Below are 13,161 nucleotides of genomic sequence, written 5' to 3' on the forward strand. Positions count from 1 at the left end.
GGTGAAGGGACTTGAGCACAAGTCCTATGAGGAGAGGCTGAGGGAGCTGGGCTTGTTTAGTCTGGAGAAGAGAAGGCTTAGAGGTGACCTCATCACTCTCTTCAACTACCTGAAGGGAGGTTATAGCCAGGTGGGGGTTGGTCTCTTCTCCCAGGCAACCAACAACAGGACAAGGGGACATGGGCTCAAACTCTGCCAGGAGAGGTTTAGGTTAGATGTTAGGAAGAAATTCTTTACAGAGAGGGTAATCAGGCATTGGAACAGCCTACCCAGAGAGGTGGTGGATTCACCATCCCTGGAGGTTTTTTAAAAAGAGATTGGATGTGGCCCTTAGTGCCATGCTATAGTAATTGGAGTTGGATCAGGGGTTGGACTTGATGATCTTGGAGGTCTTTTCCAACCCAATCTATTCTATGATTCTATGATTCTAGGGAGAAATTCTTTACAGAATGGGTAATCAGTAATTGGAATGGGCTGCCCAGGGAAGTGGTGGATTCTCTGTCCCTGGAGGTTTTTAAGATGAGACTCATGTGGCACTTTGTGCCATAGTCTAGTAACCATGGTGGAAGTGGATTAAGGGTTGGACTTGATGATTTCAGAGGTCCTTTCCAACCTGGCTGATTCTATGATTCTATGAACAAAGCTGGGGAAGGATCTGGAGTACAAGTCCTGTGTGAAGCGGCTAACGGAGCTGGGGTTGTTCAGCCTGGAGAAGAGGAGGCTCAGGGGAGACCTTATTACTCTCTATAACTACCTGAAAGGTGGGGGTTGGTCTCTTCTTCCAGGTAATAAGCAACAGTGCAAGAGGATATAGCCTCAAGCTTCACCAGGGAATTCATATTAGTCATTAGGAAGTATTTTTTCACAGAAAGTTTGGCTAAGCATTGGAATTGGTAGCTCAGGGAAGTGGCGGAGTCACCATTCCTGGGGGGGTTCAAGAAATGGCTGGAGGTGGTTCTCAGTTCTATGGTTTAGTTAATACGGTGGGGTTCCGTCAAAGGTTGGACTTGATGATTGTGGAGGTCTTTTCCAACCTTAATGATTCTATGATTCTATGAACCATGTTGTAGCAGTATCTTAAAAGGCATATATTGCTCTCTAATATTCTTGCTGAGAGCTGTAGGCAATTTTCCAAATATTGGAAATCTGTGACATAAAGGAGCCAGAGACTCTGAGTTAATTTGGCAGATACCTCGTATAAACAGCAAAAAGCAGTTCAGTTGTTTCTGAAGTTCCTGAGAGTCTCAAAACCTTCAACTCCAATACTAACAGAACCATTTTTTTCCCTAGCTAACAGGGTCATGGGAAACTTTAGCTGAACCCTAGAAGTTTTAAGATGCAGTAGCATCTGTTTTGGCACAGTGTAAAATGGCTGAGGCCACAGTAATAGGCTCTTGTCAGTGAGATTTTAAGAGCTGGAAAACAAGAAAGTGTGCTTTAATGGCTATTAATTTTGGGCCATGCGATAAAAATACTCAGGAAGGTTTCTCTGTGTGTGCATGTTCCCTAGAAGGAAAGAAAATAATGTACTTTTCTCAGAGTATGTCTACTGTCATAGAATTGCAAAACTACAAATGTTTGTCAGGGAAAAATGAGGACATCCTTTGTTTTTTATCTTATGATAAGGTGTAAAGATGTTGTAATGGAAAATGATATGAGGAAACTTTCGCTACAGAAAGTTTCCCCAGGAGGGAGAATAATTACCTTTACCCCAGGAGGAAGAATACCTGTAATATGAATAAACCTTAAGGACCACATGTAAAACTGAACCAGATATATGAAACTTTGCAATAAATATTAACTTCCAGTACCAAATCAAGCTCAACCACAACTGAGAAGTGTGACATCACCACCACTGAAAGTGAACAATGAGTGTGTGAAGGGAATGGACAAAGTGTGCCGAGACTACTGACCCGCTAGATCTAAAAGTGCAATTCACTTTGAATACTTCTGCTCCCTCCCCCATTTCTTTGAAAATCCCCAGGAGATGCAACATTCAGGGAGCCCTTGAGGAATCTGTCCTTTCTGAGAATACTCAGAAACTCAAAAAACAAGAAGGGCAGAAGGGTAACTGCACAAAGAGAGGAAAGGCAGTAAAGTATCTCCATGCCCCACTGTGCTAGTCAGAAGAAAAGTCTGCCTGGAGGTCTTTTACTTACCTTTTTTTTTTTTTTTTTGAGTGAATAAATGAAGTCCAGTATCTTGGGGGTGTCAGGTCTTGGTCTTTGCAACTAAAATGTGATTTCTTTAAGGATAGCTGATTTTATCATCCACTTATTTAAACAGAATCCATACATGCTGTCTATACTGTGGTGTCAACTAGTTGTTACTAAAACTCAGAGCTTTAGTCTTTATGACCCTTCATTCTTACAAGAATCAAGCCACACTCATGGCATGAAATGCTATTATCTCTGAACTGGGAAGCGTTAAAGGCTGCTTCTGATAAATGCAATGAACTATATAATCCAGTTCAGTGCAAATCACACATAATATTACACTTCTTACTCTGAAAAGTAATGCTAGTTATTAATTAATTTCATTGAAAAGCCATTTAAAACAAACAAATAGAAATAGAAGTTGTTTTTTCCCCCGATTTTCATTAAAATGCTCTTCTGGAAAATGTCCAGCAAACTCTTAATGATTAAATGTATACAGAGTAGGATATTTGGTAAGCACTCCCCCATGACTAGACAGGATGTTGCTATTAGTAAATTATGATTCACCATCAGAGTAGTCTCTGATAATAGTTACGACATGTTTTGTAATACGTTCTAAGAGTTAACTGTAATATAAAAAGTGTAATCTTTGTCTTCTAGGAAATTTTGATACAAATATTTACTAGGTTTAAGGAAATTACACTGAAGCAGTTACAATTACGCAAGACCGCGACTATTTGGGTCACAGAAATAAGCCGTTCAGAAGAATCGCTGGACAGGAAGAATGCTTAGAAGAATGAAAGTGTCTTCAACTTTTATTTAGTGTCATGGAAATAACTGTGTGTCAAGAAGTCATATGATCCTCTAAAAAGCTTTCAAACACGGGTACAGACTCTATATATCTAATGACAATGTATTTCTGACAGCTTGACCACATTCAAGCTTTCCTTGATGTTATGCTATGCAAGAATGCTTGCTTCCACAATGCCTTTCTATTGACAGGTAGATGAATTTGTTTTTATATACTGAGGTGCCTTTACATTATTCTTATACAAATGAAAAGAAAACAAACTACACAGGAGACTTGTTAGACTCTTTGATTTTTTTTAATCAATAAAGCACATGGAGTAATTTTACAAGAAAAAGAAAATGCTGTGCAGAATGTTGTGATTTTCTTTAAAATTATGCAAATCCCCTTTTTATTCCTTTTAAGCAGTGCAGTTAACAGCAGTACATTCTGATTATCTTCTCTGCTTTTATTTTTGAATGGTTCATTATCTATGCCATAGGTCAATTCAAGAATTTAACCAATTAGACTATGTGGAATTCATTAGATGAGTATGACCCTAACTCAAGGCTCTCAGTGCCAGGTGAGATGAAAACTTGGCTTCAGTTTATGGTGGATTCCCCTGACTCAAGCTCTGAAGAAGAGGAATATCATGCTTAGAATGACTCAGCACAGGATATGTACTCAAGGGCCCAGGTAAAGGGTCAGGATGGGAGGGTTGTGTCTGGAGTAATGGCTCATAATAATGACCTAGAGTGAAACCAGACAAGCAGCTGCCCAGGGAGATTGCTCTACTGCAGATGCTGTTTCCTAAGTCTTCTAAAATGACATATGGGATCAGCAACCTCTAGAACAACCTGAAATTGAAGCAGCAGTAACCATTTAAAGCCCTTGCTCCTTTCAAGGGAAATTCTGTACTACAGAAAAGCAGCTTGTCCATTTCCACTAAGTTACCTACTTCAGTGCTGAAGTAAGGAACTGAGCTGGTAATCTCTGGTTACAAACACAATTTATTACTTTTTTTTTTTTTTTTAACAGACTTTTATTTCAATGGAAAATATTTAGCTTATTAGTTATTAGAATCACATTACAACCTAATGGGTCTATTTTTTGGAACAAAACAGATTACATGCTGTTCTGATGCTGTTTGTGCCTGCCAAATTTCAGTGAGATGTTCCTGATGTTTGCAATATTGTTTTCAGTAGGCTTTTCTATTGTATATAAGGAAAAGCAGTAAAATACCGCTCTTATAGTGCTGTGTGGAAAGGCTATTATGGATAGAGATTTTACTAATCGCTAAGAATAGTGTAAGAATAATGTGCTATAGTGCTATCCCCTTTACATACTTATATGTATGTATGTATACTTATATCTTAAATAGATACTGTAATTGAAAATATGATAATAGACAAATGTGAAAAGGGAAAAAGCATCATGACAAAGAGGAAAGCCGTGTGGTTACATGAAGCTTATTACTGTTTTTACAGTGCAAAGTAGGTCTAAGACAAACGGAACACTGATTTTAAACATACTCTGTATTGATAAAATACTACTGGTTTATTTTTGCATAGTCTTTATCTAGGGAAATAGACTGGTTTTTTGGCATATATATTTTTCAGTTAGGCCTATGCTTTAAAATTAGACATGTAATGTCATAAGAAAAATGAAAAGTGCTGGTTAACAGCTTATTATAACTAAACAGTGAAACACATAAAAATATGCTGCATAAGAATTATCTGTGTCTTGCACAACTTTTGAATAATTTTATGAAGCCAGGAAAAATAACCTCATGATCAACAAACTGGACGAATAATAATAATAAATACAAATATTTCTTCTGCTGCCATAGACTTTCTAAGTGTGCATAGGTGAGTAAAAATTCCTTCATAATTCTGTTCCTTTACAAAACCATAATAGGTTAAGAGCACTGCTATGCTTTTACAGAGATAGTGTGAGAAAAAAAAAATTACAATTCTGAGGCATTCAAATGCTATGGTGACAAGTGTCATTTAAATATTTCAAACAGATGGGGAAAATCATACATTTTCTTACAATGAAACCTGTGTCTCGCTTGGGACTGAAAACACAGCTGTGAGTATTAATTTATCTTCACAGTTCAATAAATAAATTTTTGTCTTCCTTCACAATGAGTGAAGCAGGCGTTCTAGCCACAGTTCCTCTATGTTATTTTTTTGCTTTCATTCATGTCTTCCTTCTGTGTTCAGAACCAGGGCAGCTGACACAACCTCTCAGACAGAGTGCATTTTCAGCTGTGCACAAGAGCCCAGCAAGCAAGTCCACTGGCTCAGTGGCTCTTCCAGGCTCTGCAAAGCACAGCCACCCACAGTGTTCACACAGAGGGCTTTGCCCTCTTCTCTGAGTCACACTGCTACCTTCAGCAGACTGCTGCTATGAAAAAAAACACCTTTCCTGCAGACACAAGAAGAATTGCAAATACTTTCAAACTTGATCCTACTTATGGCATTCACATAAGTCTTAACCTGTGCCAGTAACTACTCTCTCTAATTTAGGAACTAAATGGAAGAGACTGAAGGATGACATCTGACTGGAGGCATCTTTCACTGACAGGACACCTCCTGGCACACTCTCAGGGTTGTACTTGCCTGCATCCTCAACCAAATCTGTGCTCTCTTCTTAAAAACCAAAATCTTTGTAAAATTTATTACTCCTTTTTAACCTATTGCTATAAAGGTAGTGATAAGCAAAATCATTTGGGAAAAGTGCAATTTTTTTTTTTTTAATTGAATGACATTTGTCCCAAGAGAAGGAACAAATTTTCCTGGCTTTCCTGGCAAGGCAAAGCTTTTCTGCAAACAAGTACATTTTATAGAACTTAGTATGTCTCCTCAACATTTTCTGATCTATTGGCAACCAATACTGAGTCCCCTCATGCTGAGGCAGCATCACACTTTGCCAGCACGCCTCCTGTTTCTTTTGTTAATTTTGCGTGGCTGCAAGTAATGTAGGAAGCTCTCAAGGACAAGACACAGCAAAGAGCCCCAGGGAGGCAAGCAAATGAAAGAAAGGAGGAAACTTAATGCTCTAAATAGAAAGAAAAAATTTCTTAAAGAAACCTTTTGCTATCTACATTTCAGTGTATTCTCATATAAACTTTAGTCTTTGACAAAAATAAACATCATTTTTAAGTGCTTATTTAGTATGCAAATTCTGCATCAATTTTTAAACTCATAAGTAATAACAATGAGGTGTGACTTATAATACTAGAAGAAGCTTGCCAGTGCTGAATTTTTTATCTGTGCTCTTTTGTTAACTATCATTTTGTACACTTTAAACTCACTGGATTAAATAGCTACACAATAAATTTACAGTGACAGTTTATGAAGCACTCTCCTGGCTACTCCAAGATATACAGCAAGAGTCAAACTTTAAGGGTGCTTCTAAACATCTTCTGCATAAATATGGGCATTTCTACTTGCAAATACAATTGTGCCCCTGCTTATTTGAATACAGTGTGCAATCAGATGGGCTTGAATGTTTGTGCATACATTTTTAGGCCTGCCAAAAATCTGTTTCAAGTTCAAACAGTTATCTAATGTAATGGATCAATCCTTTATGTCCACTTGACCATAAATATCTTCTTCCTTGGAGTATCCTGGGTTCAACTGGATATGCTACAGTGGGCAGAAGGAGAAATCCAAGAAATCCAATTTCAGTAATTTTCATGCAAAATTCTGGAGGTGCTTCTGTCTTCTGAATTGTCATTGCATCAGCTATCATACAGTATTTGGTGCATTCAAAGTTTGCATGTTCTGCCTTGTGAACTGATAGTCTGCTTTCACAGAACTGACATAAGAAAGAAATTCTGAAAATAATGCTTTTTCCTTTTCAAAATTGTAAGGTGATAAAAAGACGGATTGCTACACACAAGCTGAATTCTTGTGTAATTTGGAATGATAAATGATTCCAGAGACATAGGTATATAAAAATATGATGACACCTTTTTCCGTATTAAAAAATGTTGGAATCTTTAAATTCAGTTACTCTCCAAAAATGAGTAGCACTTAAAAGTAAATTCTTGAGTATCACAAGATGCCATAAGGCTGTTTATTCTTTCTTTGCATTATTCCTTTGCATGTGTGCTTGATTTGCTTCTTGCTTTTCTACTTCTTGGGTTTTTTCAATGAACCAGAGTTTAGAAAACAGTGTAATCACTGCACCTAAATTTATAATTTTACAGTAACATTTTGGAGGCAGACCTGAGCAAAAATTTCTTTGTTTTGTGGGTTTTCTTTTCATTTCTCCATTTTCTTCTTTAGAGGCCTTTTGAAAAATCCAGCCTGCAGAAGAGAAAAAAGTAACTAAGAACTGTTCAAAACATACAACCCATATTGGTCACATTCATGTGCTGGTTCTTACTACTTAATACTTTCAGCACACTGAACTACAACATTGTTTTTGTTGGAAAGGAAAAACTAAAGATATATGTCATGAAAGCAGACAAAAGAGTACAGTATATAGATATACTACGTATATACAATATATAGTAGAGCAATTGCTGAATTGTTATTATGCTCACACAAAGGTTAAAATGCTTAATAACAATATTTTGTTCTCAGTTGAATAAATAATATGCTATATTAATAATATAGAATATAGAATAATAAATAATTATTCTATAATTTCAAAATTTTCAAGAGATTATGCATGTTTAAATTTATAAACCGTAACCTTTTAGCACAATTATGAACTAAGTATTTAGCCTGGAGAAGAGTGCCCACTTGTGGCAACATTCATACCACAGACCTAGAATCTCATATATGGAGAAAACCTGAGCTAAAAGAAAAATCCCTTAATAAATCCTCACTTATACTAAAATATCTTCTTCTTTTCCTTTTCATACATAATGGCAGTACAGTTTCAATCGTATAGCACTCCATGTTACCCATCAGAAAAATGTGGTATTATTATTTTGTTATTTCCACAAGATTTTATGCAACTTATTAGATAGCATTATTGTCTGTGAGGTTGTCGTTATAAGAAGGAAACAATAGAGAATTTAACTCTATGGTTTTTTTTCATGAAGACAAGGGTGTGTGCAGCTTACCTTCCACAAAGCAAATATAAGCAGTGCAAGAATCAGGAGTCCGGCAAAGATACTCAGGAGGATAACCCATAAGGGGACTGTACCTGGTGGGAGTTCTTTGGAAATCTTAATCATGGTCTGCAAAAGTGTTCAGAATGTAAACAGTAAATAATTTGTGGTTCTGAAGTATCAAAAGAAGAGCAGTGATCAGTATGCAGTGATTTTCAGGGTACAACTTCAGTTTAACTACAGGAACTCGTAGGAAAAAATGAAGAAAATAATCTCCAACAGGAAAGCCTGTATTTACATAATATCTTGCACTTTGTAACTGCATTTATGTCATGAGGGTGGCCCCACTACAAGTCAGTAGTCATACTGGACCAAATACAGGATAAAGGACCAAAACCATGAGTAGTGGAAGCGTATGTTAGGGGCTTTCTTTAGTATACTCTTCCTCACTCAGTGCCTGCCTCCCTGAGAGATGGAACTAAGCATGAGTGTAAAAGGCTAATTTGATTTTAAACAAGACATATCTTGTGTAATCTAAACAGAAATAAGTAATATTCACATTTAAATATATGTGACCATGTAGGAGCTTGAATTAACTTAAGAATTTATTAGAGACCAACTTTATACTTCAAAAAAGTATTCCCATGAAAAAAAATTTATTATGTTCTTACCTCCAGTTTTTGATGGTCATTTCTCAAAATCAGTGATGAGTTCTCACTCCTAAGTAATGCTTTCACAATAAGGGTTAAGCTGTGAATACTGGCCTGGAAGAAAGGAGTAATTACTATGGTTTATAGTTAGATATTCTGAAATAGAAAGCTTTGTAGCAATGAGAAGGGTGAGAGAACAACCTTATGCTTTGGGAGATGCTGAAAAATGTGAAAGTCAGTGAAACTGCTCATTTATGTCACCTTCAGCACATTACTGTTTGCAGGCAGCAATACTGCTTTGAAAGGGTAGATTGCAGAGATTTTGAAGAAATATTGATTAATCCTTGAAAACTGTTATGGCCACAGAGACAGTTTTGGGCTTTCTAAAATTCTGCTGTATCTCCCCTCCTGTCATGTTATTTTCCATAGGAAAAACAAAGACACAAAACAGGAACTCAGTATTAGAAATTTATCAGCTGAGTAAAACCGACCACAACCAGGTCATTGTAACCATCAGAAAATACTGAGGTGTACTCTGAACTGTTTCTCCTCTGCTCTTTTGATCAAAAAAAGTATCATTTTTAGACCTGAGAAATCTTTCCATATTAAAATGTAATTAAAAAAATATGGTACCCTTCCTTACATATGCTGAATTATAATTTGTGAATGCATAAGTAGCTATTATAAAAGGATAATCTATACAGAATAAGAATTCTTACCATGGTTTGAAATTCCTGCTGCGTTACAAAAACTTACTTTAAGGATAAGAAAATACATGTGACATGGTTTTAAGGAAATTTTAAAATAGCAAAGGAAACTATTTCAAATACTAGAGGGGACACTTAAGAAAATGAAAGAAACAATTTTAATAGACATTAGAAACATTGGCTTAAGTTTCTCAAACCTAACTGTATTGTAAACGCAAATAGGATTTACTTACTTTTATGATGGTAGGCTTCCATACTCTTAATGAAACATTCACTTGATATATGTCAGATGGGACCAGGGCACAATTAATAGAGGCACAGCTATATGTATCACAGGCCTGTTTTAAAGGCACCAGAATGAATTAATAGCAAGAAACTTCTCATGTTATTAAAATAAAAATATGTAAACTACTATATATACAGACCACTTGCTATGACACCACTCCTAAACTGATATTCATGACTGTAGCTTTTTATGTAAAAATGACACTGCAGTATATAAACCAAGTTGGATATTCATGCTGTGGTAGAATAGACTCACTTTTTGCAGGCTTGCAAGGCCTGAGGAATCTCTGTTGCTGCAGCTACACAGCAAACAGCTTCACAGAGCTCTTGAAGGATGTACATCCTGTAACAGCAAGTGTTTTTCTACCAACACAGCTATGGCTTACCTGCACTGTTTTTCAAATCATGGGACACCTGAATCTTTCAAGTAGGGGAGGATGTGTGTGTGAAGATTTAAGTATCTTTATTTCCCAGTATCACTTGCTAGCAGAATTATGTTGTAACAAGTTGGAAATACTTGCTTAATGTTAAATCACTTCTGGGAAGGAGTATGATAAGCATGGCAAAACACTCTTCCCATGACATGGTTTCATTTGCACCAGAAACTCCACTTGTACCTCTATGCTGTGAATGCTTTGCCTCTGACATGCCAACATAACTATGGCAGCAAAATTAATTTACAACTCTTTCATCTAAAAGAGAGAGACTAATCCTTTCCAAATGGGATCATCATTTATAGTTGCATGGAAAATCTGCCAGATCAGAGTGCTAGCATTTGAACGTCTGTTGAACCTGATGTCTAAAAAGTTAAAAGGGTGATGAGAAGCATTTAAAATATTACTGTTTATTACTTACAAGGGTAACACAGATGATGAAGATTTATTCAGCTGTAAAATGTGCTACTGTTATTTACATATTTTTTAAATTAAAAAAAAACAAGATCCAGTTTATTATCTGGGATGAATATATATCCTATAATTAGACTTACCATAATTGTATCCTTTGTAGGTTCTTTTATTTTTGACAACACAAATGGTTTCCCAGTGCCGATCTTTAAGGGATCTACAGGGTAACTACTTTGGCAGACGGCATTCTGTTAGCAGAAATACAAATAATTACTGTCTATGTATGCAATCTATTTCAAAAAATGCTTTGGGAACAAGCCAAAATTAATGATATTTAATATTTAATTATAATGATAATGTTTACTAACCACTAAATGCAATAAAACAACATACTGCAAGAGTGCAGAATAAGGAATTCAGATAGCGTAGGTACTGAAGTATTATTCAAAGAGCAAATGAAACTTTTATGAGATAAATTAACATAAACTCTATGCAGCTACTTAAACTTCTGTAGAAGCAAACAAGAGCTTCCTGCAAGATGACCACTATGAGAACCAGCAAGAGTTGATTATGAAAAGAGTTTTCGCATGGGAATCCAAAGAGGTTCTGCCATAGCAAGAAAACAGTCAGGTTAAGTGCAGGATGCAGAATCTTCTGCTGCAATGTCCAAGGAGGGGGAGCAGATGCTGGAGCACTGCTAGATCTCTGTGACTTCTTCACAGGCAGCTGGGAAACTCTCTGGTATCTTCAGTGTGGGGGAAATAATTTTTTTTTCAGCCAGGTCATTGACTTTCACATTGCTAGCATGAAAAAGTTTACAAATCCCCTGCATTGCACTTGGCACACCACTATCACTAGGGTGTAGCTATCAGGAGATCAATTATGCCCATAGAAAAAACCAAATTTGTGTCACATGGTGTGATTGCCTAGGAGTGAAAATAATGGAGGAAAGAAAACAAGAAAATATACAATTTTCTGGGTATTCTAAATATGATTTGTTTGCTTGTTTGTTTTATTTTGTTTAAATTTAAAGTTTAAAATGACCTTTCATTTATATAGTTTAGTGTATTTTTCAGTTGGACAGCATCTCAAAACTAAGTGAAATATTTGGAGGGAGGTGCACTTTGTGTGTCTTTGAGCAAAAGAAAAGAAAAAAAGGAGGTTTAAGTCACCACTTGGTGATATATGTTGGAGATGGGTTTTATAACTTTTTATTTTACGAACAACATAATTGTAGTGGAAAAGCAGTTTGTGTTGTGGGTGATTTTTAGGCATAGAACCCTCCTCGAGCTGAAGCCCCAGTTGTTATCATGTTGCAAGTGGTTGCTATGGGCTGCGTGCCGAGGAGCCAGTGTCAGCTGCCATTGGACAGTTCGTAGCACCACGACAGCTCGGCCAATCCCTGTTCATAGCCGGTTGCTATCTTTCCCCTTATGCATATGCATTTAATCCCTACCTATCAATGCTAGTGGATTTGCATGTTCCACCTCCCTTCCAGTATCTTCCCCGACTTAACCCTATAAAACCCACCATTTTGTTTTAATAAAGAGAGATCAGCCCTGGCTGATGCTTGCCTCATACCTGTGTCTCGCCTCCTCTTATTTTGGGTTGCATAGGCGCATGTGGGGTAGTGCTCGCCTGCAGCCTCCTGCTTCTGTCAGTATCTACAGCAGAGCTGCAAACCCCAAGCTGGTCGGATCCCTTCCCCCTCTCCAAAACAGTGTCGAATGGCGCCCAACGTGTGGCTCAAACACATGACTCTCAGATTAAGAGTCTCATGCACTACGGACTGAGCTAGCCAGGCTGCGGTGGTGAGAGCGCCAAATCCTAACCACTAGACCACCAGTTATAAAACCCATCTCCAACAATATTTGGGTTCATCAGCAATCCAGTTATTGATAAAGCTCTAGTTTTAATATCTACAGATCTAGAATCATGGAATTTACTGGAATGTAATCTCTAGCTGCACTGGAGGAGCGACACTGAAAGACTCAAATGAGAGCTGCAGTGAAGAGCGTTTGAAAGATATGACCTACCATCCCCTTCAAGATGTCTCAGTGCCCCAGAGAAGGAAGAAGCCAGAGGACTGCTAGTGCTGGAGACCAGACATGCAGGAATGTTAATTTCAGTAACCGAAAGAAGAGAAGCGAACTGAACAGAACGTTGAGGTCTGGATGTACAGAAGGATTAGAGAATTTGCAATTCGTGCTGCTGACAGTGGAGACAACCTGAGGCTCATATCTCATCAGGACATCTCAGCACTTGGCAATATAACAAATTAGCCTTGTTATAGTCCAGTTATTGTTCAATACAATTTTAAATCTCCTTGTTTTCTTTTGAGAAAATTTGTCCCTCTGTCTTCTTATGCACATCTGTACATACTCTTAAAACACCAGCATCGTGTTATTTAGACTGAAAGCAATATCTATCTTGATGCAAGGCATGATCTCAAATGTTTACATTTTGCAGATTCTTACAGCATAAATTTCAAAGTTAAATTGATCATAAAAGTACAAATTCTTAGCTTACTTGGGTATGTGACAAGGCAGTAAGGTAGAGAAGAATATTCTTGGCTTCTGTTACGTTGGGATAAAAGATCTGCAGTGTGAGGTTTGGCATTGGAAAATGTTCACCTTTTTCAATCTATAAAAAAAAGA

At 37.1% G+C, this 13,161-nt stretch overlaps 1 protein-coding gene across 4 annotated transcripts in view; it reads right to left on the reverse strand.

Moving 5' to 3' along the window:
* Positions 1 to 5,628: 5,628 nt before the first annotated feature.
* The window catches only part of ITGA1 (integrin subunit alpha 1), a 71,226-nt gene continuing 63,693 nt past the window's right edge, over positions 5,629 to 13,161 (reverse strand). For 3 of the 4 annotated variants that reach the window (XM_027910500.1, XM_027910492.1, XM_027910509.1), the window contains exons 25-30: positions 13,034 to 13,147; positions 10,648 to 10,752; positions 9,608 to 9,712; positions 8,689 to 8,781; positions 8,030 to 8,146; positions 5,629 to 7,262 (exon numbers count right to left, since the gene is read on the reverse strand). In XM_027910500.1, the coding sequence (XP_027766301.1) occupies positions 7,218 to 7,262; positions 8,030 to 8,146; positions 8,689 to 8,781; positions 9,608 to 9,712; positions 10,648 to 10,752; positions 13,034 to 13,147 (579 nt within the window). In that variant the 3' untranslated portion in view covers positions 5,629 to 7,217. Of the gene's footprint in view, positions 7,263 to 8,029; positions 8,147 to 8,688; positions 8,782 to 9,607; positions 9,713 to 10,647; positions 10,753 to 12,540; positions 12,600 to 13,033; positions 13,148 to 13,161 lie in introns of those variants that run through there. The other variant, XR_003574209.1, reaches the window with a different exon arrangement.

Source organism: Empidonax traillii, unplaced genomic scaffold (genome assembly GCF_003031625.1).
Source record: "Empidonax traillii isolate 1590-97213 ecotype Southwest subspecies unplaced genomic scaffold, ASM303162v1 scaffold29:size1973556, whole genome shotgun sequence".
Taxonomy (NCBI): Eukaryota; Metazoa; Chordata; class Aves; order Passeriformes; family Tyrannidae; genus Empidonax; species Empidonax traillii.